At 45.1% G+C, this 23,123-nt stretch overlaps 2 protein-coding genes and 1 long non-coding RNA gene across 4 annotated transcripts in view; 2 read left to right on the forward strand and 1 right to left on the reverse strand.

Annotated features, from left to right (window-relative positions):
• The first annotated feature begins 2,098 nt into the window (after nucleotides 1–2,098).
• RNF186 (ring finger protein 186) lies at nucleotides 2,099–3,336 on the forward strand. The gene has a single exon (XM_054294474.1). It carries the CDS (start codon nucleotides 2,335–2,337, stop codon nucleotides 3,256–3,258), a length of 924 nt encoding a protein of 307 aa, XP_054150449.1. The 5' UTR covers nucleotides 2,099–2,334; the 3' UTR covers nucleotides 3,259–3,336.
• Nucleotides 3,337–8,253: 4,917 nt separating this feature from the next.
• The window catches only part of TMCO4 (transmembrane and coiled-coil domains 4), a 37,512-nt gene continuing 22,642 nt past the window's right edge, over nucleotides 8,254–23,123 (forward strand). The window contains exons 1-7 of the mRNA XM_054294469.1: nucleotides 8,254–8,775; nucleotides 9,176–9,350; nucleotides 13,201–13,228; nucleotides 15,101–15,233; nucleotides 20,546–20,643; nucleotides 21,154–21,297; nucleotides 21,794–21,913. Of these exons, the coding sequence (XP_054150444.1) occupies nucleotides 8,612–8,775; nucleotides 9,176–9,350; nucleotides 13,201–13,228; nucleotides 15,101–15,233; nucleotides 20,546–20,643; nucleotides 21,154–21,297; nucleotides 21,794–21,913 (862 nt within the window). The 5' untranslated portion in view covers nucleotides 8,254–8,611. The remainder of the gene's footprint in view (nucleotides 8,776–9,175; nucleotides 9,351–13,200; nucleotides 13,229–15,100; nucleotides 15,234–20,545; nucleotides 20,644–21,153; nucleotides 21,298–21,793; nucleotides 21,914–23,123) is intronic.
• The window catches only part of LOC128949606 (uncharacterized), a 39,344-nt gene continuing 25,478 nt past the window's right edge, over nucleotides 9,258–23,123 (reverse strand). For both annotated transcript variants that reach the window (XR_008484221.1, XR_008484220.1), the window contains 4 exons: nucleotides 14,911–15,204; nucleotides 14,343–14,415; nucleotides 13,441–13,593; nucleotides 9,258–10,297 (listed from right to left, as the gene is read on the reverse strand). This is a non-coding gene — a long non-coding RNA (uncharacterized LOC128949606). The remainder of the gene's footprint in view (nucleotides 10,298–13,440; nucleotides 13,594–14,342; nucleotides 14,416–14,910; nucleotides 15,205–23,123) is intronic.

Consider the following 23,123-nt stretch of genomic DNA (forward strand, 5'->3'; position numbering starts at 1 on the left):
AAGGTCCCTTCCAGCCCAAACCAATCTGGGATTCTATGAATCTCCAATTCCCAGCTCAGAGGGCACATCCCAACAGCTTTGTGAGGAACGCTAACAGAACAGTCCCAGGAATGCAAGAAGAGGCTTCACAGCACAGCAATTTCTAAGCTGGATGTCATTTTTCTGTTCCTCTTGTCCAGCCTGAAGCACAGCTCAGCACAGGGAGAAGCTCACGGGAGTATCCCCAGGATCTTCTGGGATGTTTGGCTTGTGGCACGTGAGGATTTTACTAGCAATGACACAACTGCTCTTTGATATCTATTTCCTGCTATAAACAATTCCATATAAAGCATTTCATAGAAACACATTTTATTATGCAAACACACTAAAAGAGGGAAAGCAATGTGAGTACATAAACTGACTGCAAATGATGAATGAGACAGTAATTAGCCAGAGGAGCATTAATGGGCTATGAGCAATTCAGATAAGCACAAGGCACATGCCAGCCAGGGAGCATCACTCGTGACACCAGAGACAAAGCGGAGCCGGAATCAGGGCTTGGCTGAAAACTTTGTCAGTGGAGGACAGCAAAAAGCTGTTTTTCCAGCACAAAAGACAGCCAAGTCACCCTCACCCACTGGTAGAACACAGAGCAGATAGACATGGAGCATAGATTCATCCCAACCAGTTCGAAACTTTTTATATTGGGAGTGTAGTTGTCCCTCTTGGTGTCTGTTCCAACTTCCAACATCTGCAAGGTGTTTTTATATTGTTCTAGTAATTACAAATCAGGAGATTTTAAGACATTTCCATGTTAGACATGGGAACTGACAGAGCAAATTTGAAGCTTCTAAACTATTGTAATAGTGGCAAGTCTGTTTTCTGCTTTCCTGGATCTTTTTAACACCATGAACTTGCTGACAAAGAGTTATTTGAAATGCAAAAGAAAATCTTCTTTTTAAAGATAAGTGAGTCTTGCAGTTCACCAGCCTACTTCCAGACACTCCTGCACTTTGATACCATCTTCTGCAACTGAGAGATACTCAGGCTCCTAAAATTTGGGGCAATCCAAAAGTCCATCAAGCACCACCATGTGCCACATCAGCAGAAACAGGAGGGCTCAGGCACTTTGACGAAGTTTGCTTACAACAAACCTTCTATTTCTCAGCAAATAAGAACAAGTTCTTCTCACCTCATCCCCTCCAGCGAGTTCATGAGATTAGAGCCTTCCTGAACTCCTTGCCCTCCTCATCTGCAGTGTTTCATTTCTTTCTGCTGCTCCTTTCTGGGAGGGAGGGGCTGGGACTTGGGGGCACGGGCAGTGTGAGCATTCAGGTGCACTTGAGGCTACCAGAGTGGTACTGTGTGTCTTCTGCTGCTAACACTGACCTCATCTGGCTTTTTGGGATTAGGGATCCTTCCCTTCCTTCTTTCATTCCTTCCTTCCATGAGATTCTTGCAGAGAAACCATCTGTATTTTACTGCTCAAATTAAAAGGCAGAAAGAAATTAGAGACTGAGGGATTTTGTTCAGGCTTTCTTTTCAGATGAGATGAATATTCACAAAATCACTCAAGAAGGGCATTCCCAAGTGCACGGGGTTGTTTGGTGAACACCACAGGAAAGAAGATGGTCCCACCCTCTAGGACACTGCTCTTGCTTTTAGTTTTCTGATTTCTTTCACGGACTCTCAGAGATCCTGTGTGGACCTCAGTCATGCTTCAGTTTGTACAGGAAACCTTCTGATTACTAAAACAAACAGGACAAACGAGTTATCCTAGGCTGAAAAAAGAGATACCCTAGGATAAAAGTGCTAATAACAGTTGGACATTCAACAGTCAATTTAGTCATTTCAATCTCATTCTTCACTTGGTGCTGTCAGGTAGTAAGTGTTTTTAAACCAAGAGCAAACTTCCTACCCAGAGAGCCCAAAGCTGTTGACACATATGCTTTAATCAAAGCACTGCATTCAGCTCACCAATGGCAGAAACAGGTAATTCCCCCAGGCCTGTCACTGTTTGGAGAACAATGAAATTGCTTTCATCTAAGAGAGTTCTAATTTAATAATAATGGTAATGTCTGGCTGTCAGAGTGGTCTGCTAATGCCATGGAGTCTGCTTCCGGACAGGAATTGCCCACTGATATTATCAGCCATTGTAAACTGTCTTGGCTGGGAAGTCAATCATTAACTCTGGTCCCCATGTCATAAAAACATCATATTGTAAGAGCATGACTGGCTTAAGGCTCTCACTAATCAGTCAGGCATACAGCAGGAATACAGCAACACATAAAAGGAGCCAGAGACTCGGGAAATCCTTCAGCTAAGGGGAGACAAGCTGCACTGAGGTTTATCTCCATGGAGAAATCCACTGACAAGCCAAACAAGGAAAACAGATTGTCAGCTCCTGGAGCACTGCAGGCTGAGGCAGACAGTCCAGCGCCCGTGGCAGGAGGTGCTGCAGAAATGAGCAGAGCAGGATCCGTAACACAAAACTCAAAACATGAGAAGAGAGTGGGGTTCACTGAAGAGTGTACTGAAGAAATGGAGAGACCTTCAGGAACAGAGAGAGACAGTCCTGCTATCTTTAAATCAGCAGGTTTGGAACAAGACTGTCCAAACTCACGGCCGCTTGCTGTGCTAACGGACACAAACTCTCCTGAAATGAGCACGTTGGACCTGAACCTGCAGTGCTCGGACACAGCCACCCCAGACATGGACTGCATGATCTGCTTCAACAAGTACAGCATCTACAGAGTCCCAAAGCTCCTGGACTGCCAGCACAACTTCTGTGCCGTCTGCCTGAAGCTGATCCTGAGGAAAGAGGAGAGCACCTGGACAATCACCTGCCCTCTGTGCAGAAAACCCACCTGCGTGTCAGGAGGGCTCATCCGCACGCTCCAGAACAAAGAAGACATCCTGGAGCGCTTGGAGAGCCTGGACTCAAACCCTGAGGTGTACATCTGTGCCATGGGGCTGGATGGCAACAACAGCTGGGCTCAGAGCAGCCAGGACATGTTGAACGCAGAGGAAAGCAGCCCAGCACACAGCAGCCTGGCTGTGCAGAGACTCCTGCTGCTCCTGCTGCTCGGGGTGATCCTCGCCCTGCTCATCCTCCCCTTCATGTACTCAGGGAGGGTGAAGTGGGTAATTTGTCTCCTGCTTACTTTGGGCTTGCTCATGTCTATGGTGCTTTGCTGCACTCCTAAATTCCACTGCAGGTGCAAGAAGGACTCCCCTGCCTCCTGTGACAAGGAGATCCACATTGTTACTGTGGCCTGAAACAATTAACCTGCCTGTCCCACAGATCAGGGACTGGGCCAGGGTGCCCGCTGGGCACACCAGGGAGTTTTGGACCTAAAAACAATCTCTCAGAGAATAAATTCAACAGTTGGCTGAGCTGGCTCAATGCCATGCACACTGTTGTTAAATCTCATTACTGCAAACAAAATGAACTATTTATATGTTGATATTTATGTGTTTTCACACTTTTTTTTTTTTTTGTAATTGTGTTGGTTTGCTTTTGCTGTTTTGTTCATGTCTGTGTCCCCTCCTGATCAGCCCTGCAGGATGTTATCTGGGACACCTGGGAGGTGATGTCCTGCAAAACCCTGGGGTTGCTGCTCCCTCTCTGAAAACAAGGACACCTTTCCTTGGGACAGAGTGGGAAATAAGGCTGCTAAATCAGGGAGTGGGTGTTTGGAAAAGAGGTTTTTTTAACCTAAATTATCACCTTAGTCCCTGGCAGGGATGGGGAAAGGGGGTGTCATTTGATGTCATTTGAAGTTACTACAAAACTGGAGAGGAAGAGGCAAAATCAACACTCCTGATCTTGGTTTGTGGCTTGCAAAGGGCAAGGCTCAAAAACCTCATGACCCCCCAAATTCCCCACATTATTTAGCACTGAAATAGTTCCTCTCACCTGAATTCCTTTATCCAGCAACCTGCAGGACCTCTCTTCTTTCCCCCTTTACATTGCCCTTGAAGCACAGAGGTAAACAGAAATCCAGTGACTGCTGCGCCACACCATGTGTGATATTTTTAAATGGAATGTCTCCATTAAATTTAAATAATATGAATTGCTCATTGATTTCTTGGTTTCAATTCCTCATTGACTATGTCAAAACAATTCCTAGTTTCCTTATTGACAGTATTAGGGAGTCTGCAGAGCTGAGCTGGTGAGTAAAGCAAAGCAGTAAAGTGTTGGAGTGTTCCTTCATTTAAAAAATACTTAGTTGCTAAGAAAATACCCTGAAACCCAACTAAAATTAAACTGAGGGAAAAAATAGATTTCTCTAGTTAAACTGCATGTTTAAGAGTGTTAAGGATCTCAGGAGACCTTGGATCAGGTAAATATTTGTGTTTGATAAGAATGGAAACTGGTGTCCTGCAGTTGCTCAGTATATAAATACACAGAGTGTCTCACAGCAGATAAAACAGATTAGACTAAGAGGGTAGGAGCTCTTGTGCAGCTAAAGTATTGGAAAACACAGGTTTGTTTTCTGCCAGGAACGGGAGCCTTCAGCGGATAAAAATCCTTTGGATTTTCTCATCTCTTTGGACAGCAACAAGCTTACTGCAGAATATATGACATTTGCTAATAACCAACCAGAAAAAAGCCTTCCACCTGGGAAAAAAGGCAGGTAGTTTTAAACCCAACTACTGTATCATTCCAAATATAAAGACTGGACCAGATATTTAGCTGCACTGAAAATAAGTTTAGAAACCCTGGGCAAGTCTTAAAGCTCACAGAGAATATTCTTGTCGAGTTCCCTTCACCAACACCAGTGGGTGACTGGTACTGTAAGGGTCCGTAACAAATTGATTTATATTGGCCTGAACAGATCACCCACAAGGGATCCTGCAAGCCCATGTATGTTTTCAGCACATGGGTGTGAAGAAATGAAAACAGAATGAACATGCCCAGTGAAATCTCTTATTATTCTTCACCCTGCCCTTCCAAAAGAATTGTGTTATTACACTATTTTCTCCAGAGCCAAAAAAAAAAAGGTCAACAGGAAAGGGCAGCATACAGAAATGTGATTTCCAGGGTGAGACTGGCCCTCTGAAGGAATCCTTAAGAGTTCTAGTGCAGCACCTTCCAAGTTTTCCTTCAGCAGTTCCACTGAAATCTTTTTCAGCCTGAGAGCCACTAACACCCAGGTGATTCAGAGTTCACCCGTGCTGGTGGCAGTCATGAGGCTCTGGAACCTGCTATCTTTTGAACACATTCCCATCTGACAAGATAATTAGGCTCAATAACCATGCAAGACTCTGAAGCGGCAATTACATTTATAGAGAAAAGGCTAATGGGATTATATTCCTATTCCAAAATGAAAAGGATTGCTTGCACTCAAGTTTAACTCATGCTGGTCATTTTGTTAAGAAAGTTTCAGCTCTCAAGTCCCATGCCCTGCTTACCTTACCCAGCTAGCTCCTGATTTCGGATAGTGACTGGGTAATACAGTGTGCCCCGACAGAGAGGGAATTATAAAGATAAATGGGGCTGGGCAGCATCACCTCATCCCTCGCCATGCCCTCAGGCGATCCTGGGATCAGCTCGCTTGGTTGGAGCATGGTACTGACAACACAGAGATAATGGGTTTGATCCCTTCTGTGGCCCCTTCGCTTCAGGAGCTGGGCTTCATGATCACTGCGGGTCCCTTCCAGTTCAGAATAGTCCCCGATCCCCTCAGTGCCCTCCATGCCCTCAGCCCGGCGCAGCTCCCGCCCTCCCCACGCCGATGGCGCAGCGCCGGCGGCCATGCCGAGCCGGGCCGGCCAGGAAGGGGCGGGCGCTGGCGGCGGTAGTCGGTGTTCGGTTCCCGGTTCGCGGTGCTTGGTTCCCGGTGCTCGGTCGAGCCGGCGGCAGGTCGGGGCCGGGCGCGTGGGAGAGGGGCTGGGCGGGGGCAGCGCCGCGGGCTGAGGGGCGAGCGGGCGGGACTGTCCCCTCAGGCCGCTCCCTTGCTGTGGCCGCTGCTTCCCCGCCCTCAGCGTAGCCAGAAGCGCCGCTTTCCGTAAATAAGCGCCTGTGTTGGAGCCGCAGAGACTTTAGACGTGAAGGAGTTGTGGTAAATGTGAGCACGGGCAGCTGTGGCGGTGTCCGCCCTCACAGCTTCCCCAGCTGAGGTGCTGCCTTCACGCTTCTCAATGTGCTGTTCCCTCTCCGCAGCTTTGCTCACTTCACTGTGAGGACATCGCTTCTCAGTCGCTGCTGTGCCAGCCTTACGTTAAACTGAATTAAACACGCTCACTTTTCCAACTACTTAATCTTTGGGCTTCTCCGTATCCCTGTCCCCTAGGGCTCTGATCGCTGTGGCCCGTCCATAACGCATTCATGTATTCTTGCATTGAGACAGAGCTGAATTAACGGCATTCCGTGTTTATACCTCGTATGAACAAATTAAAAGCAGAGGCTGTGGTGCTCCCAGCACCTCTGGAGCCATGTGCAGGTCCCCAAAAAATCTCTTTTGCCTAAATGTTTCCACAGTCGCAGCGTTGTGTGTGATGTGTAACCACAGCTGGGCTCTGCTGTCCCCACTGTGCCTTACACGGAACTCTTTGGCCAGGCCGTCTGAATAATTACCTACAACCGCTCCTCTGAAGTTAATGAGATGCCTCATTAACTTTGGGAGGTTGTGGAGATGATGGCTTGGTTGCCTTTGTCACAGTTTAGTACAAACACGATGCCAGCCTGTCTCTATTTCCTCTTTCAGCTGCAGGGAACACGTGTATCGTAAAGCTTTAGATCCCCAAAGGAATTCTCTTTCAGCTTTCCAAACAGGATTGTGTTATTTGCTGTATAAAATACACAATTTCTCAAAAAACAAAGGGCTTTGTTTGAAAAATGAGAGCTGAAAGTGATAAAAAATTCTCTTTCAAGTGACAGATTATGGCAATGCTGTTGATTGCTGAACGACATTGTTTGAGGCAGAAATCAGAATTCCAGTGCCATGAGACTTAAAAACTTTTGGAATAAATAACTTTTGGAATATGTTTCTAACACTCAATTCCCTCATCTTGGATTTGTGGCAAAACTTCTTGGCCCAAGTTTTCTTTAGTAAATCACACACTGCCCTTTTTTTACGCTGTATGTCTGAAAATCCCAAACCCATTTTTTCCTACCTTTTTATAAGGATAAAGATACCTGTGTAGAGGGAAGTACATTGATCTGAACATCTTCAGAGCAAAGCCTTCCAGAAACTTTCTCTGGGTATTTTAGCTACTCAGCACTCTGAATTATTTGTTGCATGCCAGGAGCCACTGTGGTGTTGCTCCATTATTGCTCCATTATTGCTCCATATTTGATGTTATTAGGAAATTAGGTTAAACAGTTGTACTGCTCACGAATCTTTTTTAGCTGCTTCACTTTTCATATGAGCCCAAGTTAAGAAATCAATAAATCTGTCAGGGGAGGGGGTTTTATTTTCAGTGCTGTCTCCTATAATGTGACCAGAGGTGAGCAGACATGACAAATAATTGTAAAATTATTGAAACTTTAGTGTTAGATTATTCCTGGGAAAATTGGTCTGGAGTCTTGATGTTTAGGGTTTCTGAGTGTGAAGGCAGGACAGACACCTTTCCTAAAGGACCATGACAGATGGGAGGCAGATAATAAATTCTCTTTAAAAAGAGCAGCTCCTGTTGAAGTTTTTTTCTTTTAGGGCTCTAAAATGTTCCATAAACAGTCTGCATCCCCTGGGAGTCACTTGTAGTGTCACAGGCTCCTAATTCCTATTTAGCCAGGGTGTAGAAGAAAGGAAACATTTTAATTTGAACTATAAAATGAAATGGGTGATTTGGGCCTCTTAGAAACAGATTGAATCTTAAGGTAATCAGAAGAAATTCCAGGTGATGGAATTGAGCCCTGGACCAGGTTGTTACCCAGGCTGAATTTGAAATGAGCTAAGTGTTGTCACCTCTGCCTGAGGTCTCAGTTTGCTGCTGGCACCACCAGGGGAGCAGCTGGAGGCCCATCACTTGGAAGTGTGTGCACATCTACATTCTAAAAAATGATCCCTTGGTCCAGCTCACAGTCCATGAGGTGCAGGGATCTTATTTTTAGGGAAAGAGCAGTGGTAGGTTGTATAGAGGAGGAATATTACAAACAAAGCTCAGCAATGACTGTGGGACACCAAAGTCCTTCTCAGAGGCTGCAGCTGGACTCAACTTTCCCAATGCTATCAGCAAAACAAACAGGAGCAATTTGGGCTGAGGATGAGAGAGGAAAACTATTTCCCAGGCAGCTGTACTGGTCCCTGCACCAGGGGCAGAACTTTTATTTTCATGTTATTTTTGCAATAAATGTGGGACTGATAGGCCTGAATGGAGCCCAGTCCTTTTGCATCGCAAAGGGAACTTGTCCTTTTGCAGGTTGAGATATTTATTGTCAGCTAATTTTGTGCAAAGTTTAAGAATTGATGAACAATTGGATGAACTGTTCATCTGTGTCCTGTTCCTGTGTCTTCTTTGGTCACAGCAGTGTGTTGGGGGCAACAGACAGGTTGGATCTGGTATTCCAGCAGCAAGTGTGGCAGTGAAAACAAAGGCAATTTGTCTCCTCACTTCCTGGTTTCCAACTGTTTGTTGTTGGTTTTTTTCTGCTGCTTTTTCCTCCTGGGCCTTGCAGGTGAAGATGGCTGCGGAGGAGAAGGGGAGGCGGCGGGAGGAGCCCGGGCCCGGCGGGCAGGGGGAGCCGGGCGCTCTCCTGGGCCGGAGGCTGCCCGAGGCCGGCAGGTTCGCGTACGCCGCGCTCTGCGGGATTTCCCTGGCCTGGCTGTTCCCCGAAAACGAGCAAAGGTACAGCTGGAGCCAGGCCTGGGCAGGCCAGGGGGAGTTCGGGTGGTGGCTCAGCCAGAGCTGGTGTCACACTCTGTGCGGGGTCCTCTGAAGTTGGGGGAGTGGAAGAGCCTTTCTCTCTTTGCACCTGTAAGGCTTTTACAGTTCAGCACAAAACACATCTGTTAACACTGCAGACATCAAAGCATGTTCTGAAGCAAGGTCTAGTCCCACTCAGATTATTTCCTTGTTTATTTAGCCAGTTGGTTTAGCAATTCACCTTCGTCTGACTCCTGATGCTTTGATTTTTGTTTGTACTGATGTTTGAAACCAAGGACTGCTCAAAACTTCCAAAAATACCCAGTTGTAAAGCCTTGAAATACCCAATTGTGAAGCCTTAACTGCTTCTGTTGCCTTACAGCTCCTTCAGGACAGAATTCATCAAGGCCTTTGTGAAGTGGCTGGACCTGCCTGATGCTGTCTTACCTGCCATGACAGCCTTTGCTGATGGCTTGGGAGGTGAGGGCACAGAAACTTTCACTGAAATTTTGCTGAAGGATCCCATCTTGAAAGAAAATCCACTTCTCATTACCCAGGTAAGTCCATGTGCTCCCCTCACCCTTGTTTGCTTTGCAAAAGAAGTTTGTCATATCTGTCTGTTTGCAGCTGAAGTGGTGTTTGTGCAGTCAGGGAAATAAAACCAATATTTCTGATAGGCATTTATTTATAAGCAGCTGTGGGGGGACTGGCAGTCTATCCATAAAGACTTCATGGAAATTATGAACATGAAGCATGGTCACTGTCTGCTGAGTTGTGTCTTTGATGGTTTCACTTTACAGAACAGAGAACTGACAAAGTTTTTACTTTGATTCTTTTACTGCAGTGGTCTCCATTCATACACTTGTTGTACAGATGTTAGTGACACCCTGAACACAGTAGACACGATTCTCACTTGTCTGAAAGCCCCTTCACTATATTTGTATCACAAACCACCTCCACACACATGCTCCAAGGAGCACAATTTCCAAAGTCTTTTTCCCAGAGTACATTTTGACCAGAAGGAAATTATTGTGACTCTATTTTCTTTTACTGAGGAAGTGAAACTGGGACTGCTCCATAATGTTCTGCTGTAAAAGCTGGTGGATAGGTAAAAGAGGTGAAGCATTTTGGCAGCATTTGCTTTTGCTGGGGAAGATCTCTCCTCATCCAACCTCATGTTATGCCATGCAGGGTGAAGAGAGCATTAGGTTGTTGCTGGTGCCACATGGAACGTGGGCACTGTCACCCTGAGCCAGACACCCCAAGGGCACCCAGTGCTCTGATATTGGCTGAGTAAGGGCTATCACACACTCACCTTGAGCAATGGCCTGGAGAACAGCAGATGTGAGAACTCGGCTGTGCATGGGGAGATAAGAGAGCAGTGAACAACTCTGGTCACCTTGACTGCCTCCCATTTCCTCAGCCACCTTTTTCTCTCTCCTGTCAGTCCATGAAATGCCTCAGAGGATCTGCTCCTGGTCCAAATGTTCCAGTGCCCAAAGTCCTACAATAGTACAAGGACAGCAACAGAGATCTTAATAATTTAGAGCAGATCTTCTGAAATAAAAGTGCCTCTTTGGATGCTGTTTCCTCAAATTCAATACATCCACACTCATTCTTTCTGCCTCGATGTGCTTCCTGCATTGTTTCCCTCATTCTCTCTGCCTCAGGATGGAGTCCCTGCATGGAGGCAAGTTTTCCTGTGTTGCTGCTGATTTTATTAAGCATGGAATTTAGCTTGTGCTTGCTCTGAGCTTGTGCTGCATGAGGGCTCCATGTGCATGTACAAATGTGGCTCTGGATCAGCAGGAGCACACAGGAGTTTGCCCTGACAGGAAACTGAGGATATCCCCTGGATTTGGGTGGAATACAGAGACCATAGACAACTTTGATCAGCTGAAAGCAAAGATAAGGAATAACTATCAGTTTAATGCCACAGCAGCAATCCCTAACACAGTCATCTCTATGTAGGCAAGATGATTGATTTTGTCAGAGGAGAGGCAGAATGAAAGACTTCAGTAGAGCAAGGCAGCAGAGGTGTGTCTGGAAAAAACCCTGGTGTGTGGCAAACATCAATGATAAGCTGAGATCAGCTTTCTCCTTCTTACCTGGAAATAAACAAGCTAGGGGACAAAGCTTTATGAATTATTGATCTTTTGCTTTATGGTTCTAGTGCTCCTTTGTATTCAGCAGCTGCTGATGCAATATTTGCTGTTTATTAAGTATCTGCTTTAATTGCTCAGCATGTTCAGTGCAGGGCCTTGCTGGCACTAATGCTGCATTTTTTGAAAGCTCTTCATGTCAAAGGAGCTGAAGAGATGATCCATGAAGTGAGGAGATTAGATGTGAGCTCACCATTGATTCAGTGAACATGTGATGATTATGGACTGTTATCTTTGTGTCTTTTGTGTCATTGCAGATGACTAACACACAGGCAGATGGTGGTAACTGAATACTTTCAAGATAGTAGTCATAGCAGGCTATGGGTGTTGGATGGGAAGGCAATGTAATAAAAGAGGTGTAGAAGCTGTGATAGATGATTACATGTTGAAAATTCTTATTATAAATATGTTTTTTCTCTCAGCATACTTGGAATGCCCATATTCCAGTGGTGTCCTACCCACATTAACTGTAATGTGGATTTGGGGCTCTCTGTTGTTAAGGAAGTGGGTTTTGAACTTGCATCAATTCAGAAAAAGCTGGCAAAGACTGAATAAAGACTCCCTTCTTTTGTAAGGCTTCTCAGTCATATGGGTGGTTGTCTTGTCATGGAGTTTTCATGGGGATTCAAAACACTGACTTCACAATAAGGCTGCAATATAACAACTGCTGCTTAGGGGGGAAAACAAACCAGTTGTGAACTAATCTAATCACTGCTGGTAGGATTCCAGCTGCCTGCATGTGCAATACGAGCACAGCCTAAACTGCAGCCTAAATTTGAGTTTGCTAACTGGCACAGATGCCATAAAAACAGTTGTTGCTGTTTATCACCCGTTTACTTACGTGCCTCCCTGACCTTTTGAAAGGCACATGTGTACATGCTTAGGCCAGATTTACGTGGGGTGGTGTGATATGAGGTGCCACAGGTGATACTGGGCAGGCAGGACCTCAGTCACAGCCTCACTCAGGGATTTTATTGCCCACAAGCCACCACCTCTTTCCGAGGCTGCTTATGGCAGTCCATGGAAAACTGTGGCAACAAGGTCACAAGCTTCACCTTATTCCAGACTCAAGGCTCTTTGCTTGGTCAGCTTTTTGCTCAAGGCTCCCAGCCCTGCACCTTCTGCTGGGCTTTGACACCCCTGTGCCAACTGTCCCCCCAGGAGGAGGTGATGGTGCCCACATAGTTGGGCATTCCCAGTATTCAGGCTTTGGGAAACCAGTTACATCCCTCCTTCTGTACTGGTGCCTCCATTCCCACACCCCAGCAGCCAGCCTGGGGAGCAGCCTGCAGTTTGTCCCTCTTCTGGTTGGTTCAGGATGGTTTGTTCTGCATCCTGCACTCCTCATGTGTAGGACTCTCAGGTTAGAGACGTTTTTACTACACAAACTGTGCTTGGGAGCTTACAGGACTAATAATCATAAACTCTTTGGCAGCCTCCTACATCTTTGGCTGCATTTTTTGTGTTCCCAGAGGGCTGAAAGGATTCTGTGTAAAATTCAGCTGTGCTGTGTTTGTGTGTAGGAGAGGGAAGCAGCTCAACTGAGCTGGTGCTTAATGTAGTCACATAAAGAGCTTAGAATTTGTCCAGTGGCAATAAAAGAGGAGAACACAGTTGTAAAAACACTGGCCTCTTTTTCATGGATTTATCCATAGAAACCATCTATTGAATTGATTTGTTTTTCCATTTTTTTTTATGGTAAAGAGCCAACACAGGAGTCAAGTCCCTCAGTCTTGACAGATGTCCATAAATTCTGAGTTTTTAAACTCACTTAATCCAAAAGAACTTCATGCCAGTTCAGCCTTACTGCCTAAGGCTGTGAATTCCCAGAATGCCAAAGAAAATAGGGGCCATTAGAGGAACATTCAAACCTGTTAGTGATGTTGCATATGTGACTGTAGGGAGCAGAAGGCATTAGAGTGGGAGGATTAGAGCCCTGCTCCTCCAAACTTTAAAGTCTGGTGTAAGATCAGGGTCATAACAAAATTTAAAAAATGTGAGATGCCTTAGCATATACCAAGCACTATCTGCTTTTGTCCAGCCCTTTGTACTGGCCTTCAGAGAATTTTGGACTGCTTTTGCTCTGTGCTGCCTCACTGAATTGGAACTTTCTGCTTCCCTCTTATGAACTGAGCTGCTGCAGTAATTCAGTCAGTGTAATGGGTTTTATGCCTCAGTTTTGATCCCTCCAGACCCACATCATCAATTTTAAATTGAACATTATTTGTTTTTTCTCTCTCTTTAGGACCTTTTGTCGTTCTCTCTTCAAGATGGTAAGCTTACTTTTTCTTTGTAAAAATAATATAGTTGAGTTTACATCTGATACTTTGAAGTGCTCAAAAAGGTGCTATCCTATTTCATCTCAGCTTCCTCTCTGGCAAAAGCTGCACACTCCTTCCCTGCATCCCCTTCAGGAAAAACAACTCTTCTTTTAGGAATGGTTCATAATACCCACTGAAAATTGAACAGCTCTTCACCTCCTTACCTTCACCCACCATCCAATGCCAAGCAGATGTAAATGGTGGTGGAGTGGAGTGGTTTTTCTCCAATGTTTCCAGAGAATCAGGTGATCTCTTCCTTTAGGAAGGCAGTAAAGCTGTTATGAAAATCTCAGCCTAAAATACTTTCTGCTGGTTGCCTAAAAGAAAAAAAAAAAAAAAGAAAAAAAAAAAAAATCAGGGTATAAATTCCAGAGTGTCCTGTGAAGCCCATTATAAATAAATGTGATTTTTCTCATATATTATATTACACATAAAACAATTCTCTGGCTTGCAATCCATTACATGGATTAGTCTGATAAAATTAATGAAATAAAGACTGTCTGCTGAACAGAATGTTCATTTCTAAAAGAAGCCTGGATTCTATCACTACTTGCATTTTTTAAATCTCTGTGTTTTAACATGTCCTCACAGGAAAGAACTCACTGGTTGCTGATACCCTGTTGCACTGCAGAACAAAACAAGTTTTGTTCTTGCTTTATTTTTAATGGAAAATTGACAAGTCAGTTATTGCAAAACTGCTTATTTTGTGAAGCTGGAATGTAGGAGCAATCTCTTTCCAAGCCTTGCTGCCTTCCCACCAGGCTGGTGAGGAAGGACCCAGCAGTGTCAGCAGACAGAAAAGAGAAGGGGGCTCGTTCCCCCTGCCTGGCCTTGCAGGACGTGCCGCATTTCGGGAAGGAGTGAAGATAAATCCTGTCCTCGTTTCTCAACTACGCACAAACCTGACCAAGGGTGTCATTTAAAGCTATGGCATTGATTTGGTATCTTGGTAATGATGGTAATAAATAAACAACCCTCATAGATTGCCCAATGCCCTGTTTGATCTACGTGCAGTGGGTATCACGAACATTCTTTGTAATTGGGTCTTGCTGGTATCTTCACCCACCTTGAGAAAAATTTCCATCCCAGAGTGCACCAAGAACCCTTTATAAACGCCAAACATCAGGAAGCAGTAGATGCTGCTGAGAGAAACACATTAAAAAAGCAAGAGTTGGCACAAATAATTTAAAATCTATAGCATTTAAGACATTTTTTTCTTCCAAGATGTCTTTTCTTGAAGAACATCTGCTTACAAAACCAGGAGTATTGAGTATAACAGATAACAACAGTTTTCTGCTGTTGTCTGAGTGCATTGTGCATCTCTGGCAGGGAGTGTAAAAGCAAACATTTGTCCGTGGTGCTGCTGGGGGAGCTAGAGTGTAGCTTTACACTCCTGAGTGCTTCTTGCTGCCACCAAAGGAGAGGACAAAGCTTTTGCATGGATTTTTTTGCATTTTTACAAAATGCCAGTTGAGGTGAGCTGTACCCAGTTACCCACACAGACATGTTTGATATTTCCAGTTAGCAGTGGTCCTGCTGCAGCATTTCCCTGTTGCAAAATTGCCAGCAGGCCTCTACCCCAGAGGATGGAGACCAAAGGATCTGAGATCCTTTTCCTGCCACAGAGGCATTACCTGGTGTGGTGGCTCTGTTTGCAGGGAAGAAGGATTTTCCATTTATCAGTCTCTTCTCATGTTCCTGGAAGAAAAGGAGGGCCTGGGGGAAGCAGCTGCTCTGTGACACATTCCTTGAGTACTCTGCTCCTTAACTAAACTGTGGCATCAGACTGATCAGGCTGATTTCCTGGGCTTTTCTCTCCTCAAGGATCCTATGATGCTCGAGCCAGGGTGTTGATCTGCCGTGTCAGCTGGCTGCTGAGAATTCCCTTGGAAGATCTGGAAGTCCTGGAGGAGTCTCTGCTTGAGAGCCTGAAGGAACAAAAAGAGGAAGAGTCAGAGTAAGAACATTTGGGTTGATATGGGATCAGAAACACTGCCAGTGCTCAAAAACTTAGCAGTAATTACTTGTGCCTAAGTCCAGTCTCTGATTATTCCCCACATGGCTTTTACTGTAATCATTTATGGCTTGATTGGGGTTGCAGAGCCCTCACAGCACTGACAAGAAGAAAAGCTCAGCATTCTTAAAATCAGAGCTGAGATCTGGCCTTGCACACTGGTGAAGGCTGTTCTGCTCTGGGCTGCCTCCTTTCCTCTTTCCAGTTGCTTCTCAGAGACTGTAGATTTAGTATAAATAGATCACACAGATCTTGTTGTCTCTTGGCCCAATATCCTTCAGCTAGAACTGCCTCTTGCAGAATGAAGTTCCTACAGATAATTAGGTTAGATCCTTAGCTGTTCATTGTTTCTTTAAGCATCTTTAAGAGACAGCTGGGTAACTCCTATTGAAGGGAGATTTCTGAAGGCAACAGGCTGAATCTTCAGATATGTACAGACCTGGCTCATAATTCTATTTATTAACATAGAATTCTAGTTATTAACATAGAATTAGTATTTATAATTCTTGATATCTATAAGAAATGTAGTATCTTTATATTCCTCTCATCAGGCAGGAATTGTATGACAGTTTAGCAATATTTAAGGCAGTAAACATGTCTGTAGTGGACTTTCAAGGGAAATATTTTCATCTGTCAACTCAGCAAACAGGTTATGAGATTACCCTGAATGCTAATAAAGTCTTTAATCAACACCCTTGCCATGGTCAGATGATTACCATGGGGTCCAGCATGTGATGGGTATCTTCCAGTAAGAGCTGTGTTTAAATAATGCTTAACTTTATAGCACACTGTAAAAAGGGAAAGTCAGAATAATCTCAAAGATCGTGGACTTCTAAACATTTGGTGTGCAGGAGCAAGGGTTGGTATTAATGGGGACTGTTTTGCTGTAGTTTGTGCAAGCAGACTCAGTGCTGGGCCTTTAAGCTGTGTCTGATAACAGTGAAAGAACAGTGTGGATTTCAAACCCTGCTGCCAGCCCTGTGGGCTTCCTGTGTGTCTGCTGTGGGATTCCTGGCTTGTCCTCTGCACAAATTGCAGCCATGGGAGTAAATATCTACTGGATAAAAAGAAAAGAAAAATCCCTATGGTGAGAGGGGCCCAAGACCACAGTGTGAACACAGTTTTGTTGCTGTGCTTAAACAAGGCTGAGGTTTGTGGGGAGCTGATGACCCTTTCTTTGGTTTGAAGTCAGGAGTCAGTGGGGAAAGGGAGCAAAATATAAACCTGTCACCACCTTGACCTCACAGATTTTGGGGCTGGGGATACCATTATGTGCTTGGGATGCTTCCAGCTTTGACCAGCAAGAGGTTTTGGAACAGAAATAACCAGCCAGGGGTTTGGCAGCTCCTGCACAGGTGTTTTTACTGATATTTGTTAACAGGAGGTTTGCTCCTGCCTTTGCTGCTGTGGATATGTTGGATTGAGGCCCAGAACCTATGAGATTAAATGTACAATGCTCTAAAGAATAATGCTCAAAATAGTTAAACTGTGTTAGTTAAACCAAGTGTGCTCTGACCTGCAGGTGAGAACCTTTCTTTTGTACACAGTTCTGTAAGAAACTGGAAAACATCACAACATTCACTTGCTGATGTGTGCTCCTGCACCTTTCCTTATTGGAAAATCACCTGAAATTCCCCATAACAATCTCTCTGAATATAATTTGTGATTCAGGCTAGAAGCTGCACATCTGAGCTCAGTGAGGGTAGAGAAATACCAGAAGCAGCAGTTAATTACCAGAGTGGATAAAAGCAGCCTGGTAATCCAGTGATAATGGTAATGGAGGAGCCATTAGGAAGCAGTGACAGGCAGAACTTCTCCTTTTATTTACTGCATCAGCAGGCAGGATTTAGCTGCCACTCTCTTTGTCCCCACATAACTCAAACTGCTCATTATTCCAACTGACTCCAAGTTAGGCATGTTCCAGCTCTCTTGTCATTATTGTCAGCCTGAGACACACTGCAGTGACTGTGAAAGCTGATGAAGCTCATGTAGAACAGAAATTGCTGGGTATTGCCAGCTTAGGTATGAACAGCCTGGCTGCAGCACTCGTATAAAGAACTCCAGGAGCGATTTTATCCAAAGCCAAGCATTCAGACTGGTGACTAAGGCACTAAGTAGAGCATTTGGAAAGGATGAGAGGAAATGGCCTCAGGCTGTGCCAGAGGAGGTTCAGGTGAAATCAGGAGGAATTTCTTCATGGAAAGGGCTGTTAGGCATTGGAAGGGGCTTCCCATGGAGGTGGTGGAGCCCCCATCCCTGTAGGTGTCCAAGGAACAACTGGACATAGCACTCAGTGCTCTGGGCTGGGTGACAGGGCAGGCATTGGACACAGCTTGGACTTGATGGTGCTGGAGATCTTTTCCAACCTCAGTGATTCCATGATTCTCTGATAGCCAAATCCTGCTTTGTCTGTGGGGCTGTAGAAGTAGCTGTGGCTGTGCAGAAATTGCAGAGGTGTTGCTCTCAGTACCTGGCGAGATAATAGAGCAGTTTATACTGAGTGTCATCATGTAGCATCTACAGGATGGCCAGGGTATCAGAGCTAGCCAGCAGGGGTTTAGGAGGGGTAGGTTGTGTTTGACCTGCCTGGTCTCCTTTTATGACCAGGTGACCACCTGGTGGATGCAGGAAAGGCTGTGGATGTGTCTGTCTGGACTCCAGCAAGGCCTTTGGCAGTGTCTGCCACAGCACACTCCTGGGAAAGCTGCAGCCCAGGGCTGGGACAGGAGCACTCTGTGCTGGGCTCAGAACTGGCTGGATGGCCAGCCCAGAGGGTGGTGGGGATGGTGCTGCATCCAGCTGGCAGCCAGGCACCAGTGGTGTCCCTCAGGGCTCTGTGCTGGGGCCAGCTCTGTTCAATATTTTTATTGACCACATGGATGAGGGGATTGAGCCTTTCATTAGTAAATCTGCAGATGACACTAAGCTGGGAGCGTGTGTCCATCAATTGGAAGGTAGGAGGGCTCTGCAGGGAGACCTGGAATGATTAGGCTGAGTCTTAACAGGATGAAGTTTAATAAATCCAAGTGCTCAGTTCTGCATTTTGGCCACAATAACCCCCAGCAATGCTCTGGGCTGGGGATGGTGTGACTGGACAGTGCCCAGGCATAAAGGGACTTGGGGGTACTGCTTTGTAGCCATGATATTTTCTGAAAAATCCTTTCCTTAGGGTTTTTCCTCCTGAGAGGCTGAGAGGCCTCAGGAACAAAATGTAAACAATGGTTATCTGCTGCTGTGGAATGCAACAGGTGCATCTGGGATTGGTCTCATGTGGTTGTTTCTAATTAATGGCCAATCACAGTCAGCTGGCTCAGACTCTCTGTCTGAGACAAAGCTTTTGTTATCATTCTTTCTTTTTCTATTCTTAGCCAGCCTTCTGATGAAATCCTCTCTTCTATTCTTTTAGTATAGTTTTAATATAATATATATCATAAAATAATAAATCAGCCTTCTGAAACATGGAGTCAGATCCTCATCTCTTCCCTCATCCTCAGACCCCTGCCAACACGGTCACACTGCTTGACAACCAGCTGAGCATGAGCCAGCAGTGTGCCCTGGTGGCCAAGAAGGCCAGTGGCTCCTGGCCTGGATCAGGATTGGTGTGGCCAGCAGGAGCAGGGAGCTCATTCTGCCCCTCTACTTGGCACTGGTGAGGGCACACCTTGAGCACTGTGTCCAGTTCTGGGCCCTCAGTTTGGGAAGGATGTTGAGACACATCCAGAGGAGGCAACGAGGCTGGAGAGGGGCTTGGAACAAAAACCCTGTGAGGAACAACTGAGGGAGCTGGGGGTGCTCAGCCTGGAGAAAAGGAGACTCAGGATAAGGAGACCTTATCACTCTCTACAGCTCCCTGAAAGGTGGTTGTAGTCAGGTGGATGTCAGTCTCTTTCTCCAGGCAGCACTGACAGAAGCAGAGGACACAGCCTCAAGCTGTGTCAGGGAAATATAGGTTGGATATTAGGAGAAAGTTTTTCACACAAAGAGTGATAAAATATTGGAATGGTCTGCCCAAGGAGGTGGTGGCATTACCATCTCTGGATGTGTTTTAAAAAAGACTGGGTGTGGCACTGGGTGCCAGGGTTTAGTTGAGGTGTCAGGGAATGGGTTGGACTCGATGATCTTGAAGGTCTCGTCCAACCTTGTGATTCTGTGATTCTCTCTGCAGACACCATGTTTGCAGCTGCATAAGGTGTGAGCAATGGTTTTTTGGAGGGGCTCTGTGGAGACAAAGCCTCCATGACGTGCAGGTCCATAGGAGTTCTGCCAGTGAGTGCAGTGACTCAGGCATTTCACCCACTGAGCTCCATTCCCCTCCTGCTGCGCCTCACAAAGCTGCATATTGTTTGGGACTCATGTAAAATTGTCTTAATCAAAATTACAGTGTGCTTAGGGGGTTCCAGGAAAGATTAGGCAATTATATGGATCATGAAAATCCAAAATTAGGCTAGGATTAACAGGGAAAATATCCAAGTTTGGAAGCAAGATAAATGTCACATTTCAAGGCCTGGATTAACTGCTGTGTAAACAGGCCAGAAGGAACCTTCCTCTTGAAACAACTTATTCCAGTATCCTCTGTTTCTCCCACTTTCCTCTGAAATGGAAGCACTTCTTGTAAGAGAGAAAACAAAGACACTGGAGAGAAATCAAAAGTAGTGGCTAATAACTGGTATTTGTTCCTTTTTGGTTTATTTACCTCTTTCTGATAAGCTTGTTAAAATACAGCTTAAATGCACACTGATGACTGTGTTTAATTCCTATTATATTATTATATTGTGATGTGCAATTAGAAAGCAGTTTGTAGTAAACACATCTTTTGCAAAACAGAAGATGTTTGTTAGTACAAATTACCCCTATTGCCTTTTATTTCAAATACTTTTCCCTGTTTCTTCTTAGCTTTCTTGTGGTTTTTTAGACACTTAGGCAGCATATAGTTAATGAAATGCTTTTGACTTTTTGTTTCTTTCTTTTTTTTTTCACAAGCTTCAGCCCTATTAGGAAGGGTTTTCTGAGTAAGTAATATCTGTTGGCTTTTGTCAGCAATTAAATTGTTTCAATTTAAATCTGTGGTCCATTTAATCCATTGAATTTAAATCTCTAAATCCATGCTCATAAATCTCAGTGTGCTGTCACAGTCCACACCTGCATGTTCCTTTTTACTGCTCCTGGGAGGGAAGTTACACTGAAGAGAATAAAAGCAGATTCTGATGCAGCATTGGAATTTTCCCTTAGTTTTTGTACTTTTAATCCCCCCACAGAACTGCAGAAGTCTCAAGAAAAAAGAAGGAAAAAAGGAAAAAGCTGAAGAGATACCTGCTGATCGGTCTGGCAACTGTTGGGGGTGGAACAGTGATTGGTGAGGCTGCCCTTGGCATTCTGGGGACACAGCCCAGGGACAGAGAGGGGTCTGACTCCAAGAAAAGTATTTTCAGCCCCACAAAAATAAACATGAAAGAGTTAGCTGGAAAAGTTATCCCAGTGTAGCTTTACTAGCTGGGGGAAGTATTAAACTGAGGTTGTCACCCCTTAAAAATGTTTTCTCCTTTTTTGCTGTCATGTTTTAAGAGGATCAGATCTTCAACTCTGAAATCAAGAGTGTGAGATTAGATCAATGTTTCCTGAGCAAACAGAGCACAGCTCACCCCAAAGTTTTCCTTTGACTTTGAAATTATTCTTCATTTATCTGAAGTCAGTCAAAGAATTTGGGCAGAGAATCAGGGCCTGGGGAGGGTCTCAGAAAGCCTCTTTATTGGACATGCAAAAAGCTCTTCCAGCAGCAGCAGCAGCACTCTCCCAGCACAGGGGAATGCCTACCTTGGGTTTTTAAGGGATAATAGTTTGGTGATATCTCTTGCTGCATCCTCAGGTCTGACAGGAGGCCTGGCTGCCCCTCTGGTTGCTGCGGGAGCTGCCACCATCATCGGGAGTGCTGGAGCAGCTGCTTTGGGATCCACTGCTGGGATTGCTGTCATGGCATCCCTTTTTGGAGCAGCAGGAGCTGGTCTTACTGGTGAGGGAGTGACCACACCATTCTCAGCCACTGGGCCACAGGATCATGTCTGCAAGCACAGTTAATGACCCCACTGAGCTCTCTGCAGAGTGAGGGAAGCGATTTGAGGTGTAATCCATGAGATTTTTGTCTCAGTGCTGATTAAGGTACTGTGTAGCCCCTGGTGACCAAATAGGGAAGGAATATTTGGTGTGTGGTTAATGAAGGAAATGAAAACTTCCTGCTTTGGGTGAGAAAGATGCTGCCATGGAGAAAAGCAGCTGTTACAGCAAAAAAAACCCCTTCTGCTGGATTCCCTCAGATCACACAAGCTCAGAAAGATCATGTTGGCTCCTTACTATGCTATAAGTAATGCATGGGCTGACTGAGGGTTTTGGAAAGGAAAAAAACCCTCTCCAGATTACCCAATTAATTTCTTAACCAACTCCTACTGTTAGCAGAGGGTGTCCTTTCTGTGCCATCTCTGAGCCGTGTGTTTCTTCCTGGCTCTGTGTAGGATACAAAATGAAGAAACGTGTGGGAGCCATAGAAGAGTTTGAATTCCTCCCACTTACAGAAGGGAAGCAGCTCCACATCACCATAGCAATCACTGGATGGCTGTGCACTGGCAAATATGGTAAGAGCATGATGAGAAGCTGAGAGGAGCTCCAAGAGCTGTGGCTGTGTCCTGCTCCAGGCTGTGTTTGTGCTCACAAAGCACCACGTCTGCCCCACATTTCCATGGCATGATAACTGTCCCACATCAATTCTCATTATAAGTCTTTACAACTGAATCTGCAATCTCAGGCAAACAGAGGGAAAAAAAAGAGGACAGTATGTTGGTGGTGGTAGCAGGACTGGGAGCAGCCATAGCAGGATTGTTTCTGATAGGAACTTTTGAATGGTTTTGCCAGAAAAGATCTGTCTGGAAGATGATTGCCAGCACTAGTACAAAGTATCTCTGAGACCTTATGTTTATCCACCAGGAATTAAGAGAAAATAGTGTGGTTTGGCTCTCTCCATATCTGCCAGCTAATGAGGTTTATTGGCAAGAAAGTTCTGTCAAGTAAATCCTGTTAAGCACAGCACTCTGGAGGTGACTTACAGGGGAAACCTTGAAAGGTCTGTAGTGCTTTGTTTTCCAGTGCAGCTTGTCATATAAAATATGTCACCTGTCTGCTAATGTGCTCAGCTTCAGCTGACTGAACAGCTGCCAGTTTATTGAGAAGCACCATAATTAACTCTGGATATCATTAATGCAGAAGGGTGCCTCACCCTGTCACTTGCCAGGCTACAGCTTGGTGTCACAGGGAACTTCTCACTTGGCAGTGCTGTGCTTTGGCTTCTCTCTTCACTTGCCAGAGGTCCAAATGCTCAGAGCTGGAGGCTCCCAGGCAGGGTCAGAGAGGCAAGTGTGTCCCTCCAGGAACATTTTGTGTCTGTTTGCCTGTAAAAGGGAGTTCCAGATGACACACATTCTTCTTCCATAACTAGCAATCTGTGAGAATGTTTTAAAGAACAAAACTAGGGTTGTCATCCATTTTCCTCCTTACAGCAGTGTCTGTCTGTGTACACACTCCTTCAAACAGAGGGACTGAGGACAGGAGTTTTATGGAATTTGCCACCTTGTGGTTTTGGAGCTGCAAGTAGTTGCAAGTCAACGTGTCCCCAAATAAGACAGACCATGGTGGGGATCTTGTAACACTTGGATCAGCAGCTGCCTCAGCCTGCATTGTTTGGGGAAGAAACAGTGTGGGAAGGCTTTTAATTAATTAAGATGACAGTTCTGCTCTGCCCTTCAGTGTTGATCTGTCATTAATAGCATTGCTAGAATATTCCAGTGTCCT

The sequence above is a fragment of the Melozone crissalis genome, unplaced genomic scaffold, assembly GCF_028551555.1.
Source record: "Melozone crissalis strain CALT ecotype California unplaced genomic scaffold, PUWL_Pcris_2 ptg000251l_1, whole genome shotgun sequence".
NCBI classification, from domain to species: Eukaryota; Metazoa; Chordata; class Aves; order Passeriformes; family Passerellidae; genus Melozone; species Melozone crissalis.

Excerpts from the sequence above, each read along its gene's own strand:
- RNF186 (XM_054294474.1), top strand. The coding sequence starts at position 2,335 with ATGGAGAAATCCACTGACAAGCCAAACAAGGAAAACAGATTGTCAGCT.